We start from the raw sequence: 8,674 nt of genomic DNA, 5'->3' as shown, positions 1-8,674 counted from the left end.
TATTCAAGAATATTTTGAGCTTCATGGATCTGGATGTCCATTTCTCTCTCCAGGTTTGGGAAGTTTGTAACCACTATTGCTTTAAATATCTTGTCTATTCCTTTCTATTCTACTTTTTGAATTCCTGTAATACAGATACTATCACTTTTGATTGGTTTCAATATGTCCCCTTGACTTTATTCTTTTCATTCTAATCAATTGATAATTTCAAATGTCTTCTAGGTCATTGGCTCTTTCTTCTTGGTTGAGTCTCCTTTTGAAACTCTTTACTGAATTATCAGTTTCACTCATTGTATTTTTTTAAATGTAGGATTTGTTTTTGATAGTTTCTATTTCTTTCAACTTCTGTTATCATGCATTGTTTTCCTTATTTCTTTGAATTGCCTGTGTGTACTTTTAGTTCACTAAACTTTGAAAAGGTTATTCTGAATCTTTTGACAGTTCATAAATCTCCATTTCTTTAGTCACTTGTTGGGGCTTTATTAATTTCATTTGATGGTTTCCCATTTACCTTGCTTTTATCATCCCGGATTCCTTAAGTTGGTGTCTGTGCTTTGGAGTAAATGTTCTCCTCTTCCAGACTTGGCAGGTTCAGTTTGACAGAGACAATTCTTCACTAGTCAGCTCAGTTTGGGTTTCTGGACATGTCTGTTGGTAACCTCTTTGGGTAGGTGNGGCAAAGAATAGTTGGGATTGGCTCGGTTTCCTTCCTAAGCAAGGCTGTAGGATGGCTCTGTGTTTTCTTAGGTTCTCTGATCAGGCTTCCTAGGTGTTCAGGGCCAGGTACTATTCTCAGCAGTAGATGGGACTAAAGAATTAGCATTATAGAAGGGCGACTCTGGAAATCTGATTTTCCTCTGTCTACAGGGTTTGTTTTGCTGTTAGTTCTAGTTGTTTGTTGGTTTAGTGACGTTTTTAACTCATTTTGTAGAGTCTGTATTCCTCGTCACACGTGTCCACTGTAGTCTTGTTTCTGTTATCGTAGTGGTCAGCTCATGATTTGACAGAGTTTGTTAAACTCTCTTCCCAAAAGTATCCTGGTTTTAGCAGATAGGCTATGTGTGATGGGGGAAACCTTCAACTTGTAGCCAGATTACATATAACTCTACCATAACTTTCACTTTCTGCTTCTGGAGAATCTGAAGTCAAAGTTGAAAGTTTAGAGCCTCTCGGAGTGTTTTAGAGAATTCACTGAGCTCTTTATATGTATTGAGCCAACTAGATTGCTATGTGGACGTTTTTAAAAGTCTTTATTCTCTTTATTCCCCAGCCTTTCTTCACACGCTTTTCAGTTTTTCTGTTGTTTACCCCAACTGTTCCCCTTGCCCCAGTGGTAGCAGCTAATGCATTTACCTGTAAGTGTTTTTGAAAAATACCCCTCAGGTGGTTGCCTCCAGTTTGGGAGAGTTCTAGGTTAGGCAAAGTAAAGGCAAGCCTTTGAGCTGGTACTTCAGGAAGCCAAGATACAGGGCTAAACAATCAACCTCAGTTCTTTGAGAATAAGGTCCCGTTTGCTTCCTCTGGTACTAGGAACCTATACATAGAATGTGGGCTATTGTCTTCCAAGATGCCACTGAGAAGGGAAACAGGGAATGAGGCCAGGATGTTAAAGGTGTGTGTTTTTTTTTTTTTCCTTTCTTAGTTGCTGTGAATTATGCTTAGTTTCTAGAGTTCTCATGAAGTTGATATTCACAATTTTTGCCACTTTATTTGCTGCATTAAAAAAAAATATTTGAGAGAGAGCCAGAGGCAGAGAGGGACAGAGAGGGAGAGAGGGCAAATCCCCAGCAAGCTTTGCACTGTCAGCACAGAGCCTGACACAGGGCTCAAACTCACAAAATGTGAGATCATGACCTGAGTCAAAACCAAGAGTTGGACTCTCAACCGACTAAGCCACCCAGATGCCCCTATTTGCTGTTTTTGTGGAAGAACAGGCTTTTGGAATTCCTTACTCCATGCTATTTCATTGACATCTCTGTGTGCTTGTTTTTAAATATGATTTATGAATATATTAAAATCCTCATTAACCACAAATGCAAAGGGACTGATTATTGAAAACATAGCAAGAAATCCGGTGATGTTGGAAGTGACATAAACACAGAGGATCAGAGCTATTAACATTCTCTGACTCTCTCTCCAGTTTTTGTGGACAGTGTATGTTAGTGGCCAGTTCAGTATACTTAGGAGTTAGGAACAAATGGACTAAAAAGAGCATTTTAAACCCTAAGCAGTCTGTTAGTGGAGGAGACTGTAGATTGTGTGAGGAGGTTACAAAAATTGGACACTGATGTTATATTACAGTGGTTGCCTAATTAGGTTCATGAAATTCTAGTGTTTGCTGTGACGGACTGACTTGAAGTAAGGTGAGGTTCCAAGCTTCCTACTTCTGTAGTGAACCACCAGTCTTATCAATTTAAATGTTTATTTTTGAGAGAGAGTGGGCAAGTGAGAGAGAGCACACAGGAGAGGGGCAGAGAGGGGTGGAGACACAGAATCAGAATCAGGCTCCACCCTCTGAGGTGTCAGCACAGAGCCCAATGCTACCTGGTTTGCGACCCTGCAAACCAGGAGATCGTGACCTGAGCCAAAATGGGATGCTCAGCTGATTGAACCACCCACGCTCCCCCCCTTCTTTAAATATTTATGATTGAGAGTTACAAATTAACATATTAGGGTTCTATGAATTTTTTGAAAGTTAGCTTCCACTGCTAAAAACTTATAAGAGTAGCAATATAGACTGCTATNATCTCCCTCTCTCTCTCTGACCCTCCCCTGCTCACGCTGTCTCTCTCTCTCAGAAATAAATAAAACATACCAAAACAATCAAAAAAAAAAAAAGCCTTCACTTTTAGGTATTTGATGTTTTGGGGGAAGACCGTTAAAGGGATTAAACATAATTCTTGCCCTCAAAGAGCTTCAGGCATGTAGAAAAGGTTCAGAAGAGGAGTAGGTTCAAGGAGAAGGATGGAAGAGCAGCTCTGGAACTTTGACCTTGAAGTTTTCTGAAATAAGAATTTTAAAAAGGAAAAGAGTCAAGTCCATATGGCCACAGCCAAGCATGAAATTTAAAAACTTGTTCTCTTAGGATAGGTGTGAGAATAGTGTTGTGTTTAAGGAGAGGTGTATGACGGAGCCTTCTACAGTGCTAGAAATATCTTGATCTAGGTGTTGGGTTTCATGGATGTACACTATTAATCTGTACGTTATGTGATTTTTAGAAATTGCTATATATTTTTAAAACAGTACCCTTTTAGTTTAGACAACTCTTTGGGGGATTTAGGCTTACAAAATGGATACTCAGACTTACATTCAAGAGGAAATTTTAAGTATAGATTATAAGTGACTCGTTTTAACCTTTATCCCATAAAGATCGTCATATTTACATTTGCTTGGTCAATGACGTATCATATCGCCTTTTTCATCTTGGAGGGAACTACACTGAGGAAGATGCCCTGTAGTCACAAATGTTTCCATTTTGTGCTTTCCTTTCTCATATTCTCAAATGTCAAATACAAGCTGTTAAAGAGGAGGAAAAAAAGCCCACCCCAGCTCCTTGGTCTCTGCAGACGACACAATACCCCAGACTTGACAAACCACACGGCAGCACAGAGGGCCCTCTGGAGCAAGTGTTCCCATTTTGTATCATGGCAGCATCATTCAAAAGTTAGCACAGAAAATTGTTTCTTATGCTGAGAACACCCTGAGGTTTTCCCCAGACAATTTATGACTACTGGGCAACAGTTCTTAAATACATAAGAAAAAAGAAACAATTTTCCCTTGTTAAAAAGACCATGATTAATGAAAGCTTATGCAGCATTTTGGTCACCTTACCATGATAGAATGCATGGCAGAAAACAAATCTCTTGGGTTTAAAAATAGCTTTATTTAGCATACCAAAAACACAGGAACATAAGAAAAAACTTACCTAGTATAAACATAAAAATAGTTAAATACCATAATTTAATGTAAACCAAGTGTTTAAAAATGTGAATTATAATAAAATACATGCTATTTACACAGAACCAAGTTAAAGCTACCTCCACAGTTATTGTATCAGATCATCAAGCTTGAAGTCGTCGTTAACAATGAATCAAACACAGCATTTGTATTGGTCAATAATCAAAAAAAGAAATCCTTGAATTTAATTTACTTTAAACAGATATAATTCACTGTGACATTCCAAACAGAAAGGCAGAAAAAAGTGCCAGTTCTGGGATTCCAGACACCACCACTGCATCGTGGAGGCCTGGAAATCATTCCATTGGAAGATCATTAAGCCCATTCTCTCATTTAAAGGCAAACTGGTTGATTTCCATTTAATTACTGCTTAAGAAAGGTACTAAATATATCTGCAAAAATAAACCTTTATTAAAAACGACGAAAAGTGAATGTAGTATCAATCAATCACATAAGAAAGGCAAAAGCATAAAAAATAGATTATTATTCCAGACAAGCCCCTTAATAATTATAACAAATGTTAAGAAAGAAACTCAGTTTATAAAACCAGAAGGGGTAGCAAAAGTGTTTTGAAAAATGTAAAACCCAAATCAAAACACAACAAAACGAACGAAGAAATGTTTCTTGAGGAAAGCGGTATTTTGTTATCGTGTCTTTAGCACATGAATGCTGCCAGGGGACTGTGGCTGGTGTCAGTATCACTACCGAGTAGGGTGTTGTCTTTGACCAACAGGCCAAAAAGCTGTATTAACTGATTAAGCACTTGACTTTTGTTTCAAGAATCAATACTCTTTCTTATACTGCAATTCAGGTATCATTAAGAGGCAGCATTAAGTCCAATATCAAGACCTTAAAANAAATTTGACAGAGTAGGAAAAAAAAAAAAAAAACACCAAAAAACCTGAAAGCATTTATTTAAAAAATGAAAAGTCTATTACATGCTAACATAAATAACATTTGTAAGAAAATAGCTATATTTCCTAAAGCAGAAAAAAAGATTTGTGGGAAATGGCATTGTTTTTGAGAGAGTGAAAAGACAACTAATGCCTCTGTATTATTATGAAAATAGTTTTGATCTCACAGATTTCCTGAAAGGCTCTCAAGGGCTCCCAGGTGTTCATGGGCNATCTCACAGATGTCCTGAAAGGCTCTCAAGGGCTCCCTGGTGTTCAAGGGCCAGCCATACTTTAAAAATTGCTTTAAACCTAAGGCCTAATGTTAATGGTAAGAAGAAGAAGAAAAAAAAAAGCCCACACAAAAGGAACCTTAATTTTCTTTTAAAAAGGAACCAAAATAGCCCGCCCCACAGGTCACTGGAGCAAACACTCCCACTTTCAGCTATAACTAGAAGCCAAGTTATGGGTCAAGATTTATTAATTTTTAGTTCAGGAAAGATAGGAAACCTGTTAACACATCTTGGTTCTCTTTCCAACATGTACTTAATCCTGTTTGTGATAAACTGGCGATCATCTCTTAAACTGGCACAGCATTGGGATAGACCAGAGTGACAGAAGGTGAGTAGCCAAGACACGTTAGCCATTTATGGAGCAGTCTACTCTATACTCGCACTATGTGACAGCTCTGATAAATTTTAGGGAAGCAGGGAGAAAATTGTCCCGTAAGCACAGTAAGAACAATGCTGTTACCTTACACATAGACAGCTCTTTACATCTAAAGAATTATTTCATACATACCATCTCATTAGACCCTTTTAAAGCCCCCGGAGAAGGGCTAGACAAACGACATTATCCACTTCAGAGTTCAAGAATCTGAGGTGCAGATATGGGTCTTTCCCACGGTACCATGGCAAGTACCTTTTTTACAGAACAGGATTAGAATTCGGGTCATCAGTCCTGGTTCAGGATTTCCCCCCAGCAGTCTTCCTAACTTGGGTTCCAGGGCAGGACTGGAGGCGGTATGTGGGGATGGAGATGGAGGCGACAGGGTATGACCGACACGTCTGAAACCTGCACTCCTTCTGCCTCATTAACCGTTTTATCCAACACTAGGGAGGCTTGGGAAGGGCTCACACGTTTCCCTGTGACCAATATAATGAATTTCCCACCAGTGCCTACATAGTGGAACAACCTCTTACTTTTCCTTTCTGTGGCAGTTTCTGTCGGCAGTTCATTCATAGCCTGTTCCCTTGACTCCAAGAGCAAAGTAAATATCCTGCACTTTAAAAAATTGGATGAAAATACAAGACGAAATAGCAGCAAGAATGAAAATGTGTGAAACTCGAACTGACTGTGCACCTGGCACAAGAGACTGTGCAGTCTTCCTCTACCGACTGGGGAGCCACATAACAATCACAGTTCTTAATTTAAACGGAAAACGCTTCCTAATCATCCTGAAGCAAAGACTTCATTCTATACAAAACTAAGAAGATAATTTCAATATTTCAACTAAATTCTTGCATTTTTACAGATACTGTGGTGGTAAGAGGAGGAGTAGACAGTAGAGTAAAAGGCATTAAAACTGCAAAAAGAAAACAGTAATTGTCACAAATGAGCAAAGGAGAAATCTGTATCTCTTCCCCGTCATTAATACATATAACTGCTTTAGAAACCATTCTGTTGCCAGGGGATCCCCTCTGTATTTAACCAAGATGTTAATACAAACAGCATGAGATATTCAGAGAGAGACACTAAGCAAACAAACATGGTTGAATTTCGGGAGTTGAGGGAAGGCAGAGTCAACAAGACAATCCTTCCTCCCAAACTAGCTAAGTAAGTGCCACTAATGACCAATGATATTCTTGCTCGACTCTATCAGCAAATGATCACTTATTGTGCCTTCCCTCTCTCTGAGATGTTTCTAAAATCAAGATGGACTACATGCATTTTTTAAGGTAGCTGAAGAAGAACGAGGTTAACAAAAGCCAGCAAGAATTAGAAACCATGCTAAGTTCATCTTATTTTCAAAATTCAACAGCAGGTGGCTGGCTATTATACAAACTGTTGGGGGTCCCCCTGCCCCCTTATTTTGGTGAGTAATGTTCTCTTTATAGGTGATTTAGACAGAAGTTAATAGCTTTTTAGGACACTTGCACATCTACTGGGCTGATGCACACGCACATATGTATGCATAGAAATACATATACACATACGTGTATCACATCACGTAAAGACCTCCACTAATATTTTTCCCTCTTCACATATTTTGATTGATTAGCAAAAATGAGCATGGATAATGATTTTATAGTAGGAAACAACTAATGAAAATCAAATCAGAAAATGTAAAGTGGTATGCTGTCAGAGTCCAATAAAATAAGTCAATGCACAATTTATGTAGTGGTAAAGTGCTAGAAAGTTCTTTCATTAGTATTTTAAAAATGATTATGGTAAAAAGAAGGTTACAGTTTCATTTGATGGTGGTGACCACAGGCACCATAGCAATGGCACTGGCTGAGCTGGAATTGATGATGTCCTCATACTCTGGGGGTGGGTCTAAGTGAGGTTCTGTTTCACTCCTTCGGAGGTTCACCTGGCCAGTGGCTTCCTCATAGGTGGGTGGAGGATCGCAGTTGGATAGGCGAGTGGAGACCGAATCTGAGCGCCCAACTACATATTCCAGAAAGCCTGGTGACAAGCCACTGCTATCAAATACTTCATCTGGTGGGGGAGGTGGAGTGATGATATTAAGGTGCTGAGGAAAAGGAATGTGGCCTTCAGTTACTGTCTGTCTGCGAGTTTTGTTTCTGAGGAAGCATCTCCAAATTAGGAAAATGACAAGAAGGATAATGAAGAGGCCAAAGATTAAAGGAAACGTAAGGTAAAACTGAAACCAGTCACTTCCTCGGCTACTCTCTCCTTGCTGTGCTTTTGTGTAGGTGTTCCAAAACTCCTTCTGAAAATAAAAGACAAATTAAAAATCAGTATGATCAAAAGATGGGAAATATCAAAAGAACAAATGTCTGAATGCTATTAACATAATGACCCAAAAACCAAAACCAGAGCTGTTGGCTCAGGTGACCTACAGCCTATATATTCCATGACCAAAAAATTACAAATAAATGTTATGTTGTTCACTCTGGATCTTTCCTAAAATGGTCACTCAGAACCCAAGAATGTTTTCAAGTCTTAGGAGTTAGTTATTTATATTTTCAGCTGTGACCTTTTTTTTTTTTTTTAAGCATTTATTTATTTGTGAGAGAGAGCCCGAGCAGGAGAGGGGCACATAGAGAGGAAGACACTGAATCCAAAGCAGGCTCCAGGCTCCCAGCTGTCAGCAGAGAGCCTGACGCGGGACTTGAACTCACGAATCATGAGATCATGACCTGGGCTGAAGTCAGATGCTTATCCGACTGAGCCACCCAGGCACCCCCAGCTATGACATTTTAGAAGGAAAAACAAAGCATGAGAGATTTCATATTTCACAATTAAACCAAATAATCTTCTCTTTAAAATGTCAAATATCATCTTCCCAGGTCCAATTATGAAGCTTCTCATCACGGAGATGAGAAACTCCATCATCATTAACGGTATGTGCTATGGTAGGCTGTTGTAAACTTTGAGTACTTAAATTTTCTAACGGTTCTGTTTGAGGTCTCCTTCCTCCTCAACTCCCTCTCCACTCCCAAAGTTTAGTACACAGATATTCACTGAATGTTGTAATTACACACTGCCCCTAGTAGAAAGCTCAGGCTAGTGAAGAAATTGTGCTAGGTTATTTCCTAGCATAGACTATAATCCTGAAAGACACAAGAATGAGAGGT

The 8,674-nt window shown here is 39.0% G+C and overlaps 1 protein-coding gene across 1 annotated transcript in view; it reads right to left on the bottom strand.

Moving 5' to 3' along the window:
- Nucleotides 1-5,090: 5,090 nt before the first annotated feature.
- Nucleotides 5,091-8,674, bottom strand: part of PRRG1 (proline rich and Gla domain 1) — an 87,091-nt gene continuing 83,507 nt past the window's right edge. The window contains exon 3 of the mRNA XM_077765184.1: nt 5,091-7,806. Within this exon, the coding sequence (XP_077621310.1) occupies nt 7,321-7,806 (486 nt within the window). The 3' untranslated portion in view covers nt 5,091-7,320. The remainder of the gene's footprint in view (nt 7,807-8,674) is intronic.

Source organism: Crocuta crocuta, unplaced genomic scaffold (assembly GCF_008692635.1).
Source record: "Crocuta crocuta isolate KB4526 unplaced genomic scaffold, BGI_CrCroc_1.0 scaffold301, whole genome shotgun sequence".
In the NCBI taxonomy this organism is placed as follows: domain Eukaryota; kingdom Metazoa; phylum Chordata; class Mammalia; order Carnivora; family Hyaenidae; genus Crocuta; species Crocuta crocuta.
The sequence above is the reverse complement of the archived record's forward strand: the minus strand, read 5'-3'. Positions and strand labels throughout refer to the sequence as shown.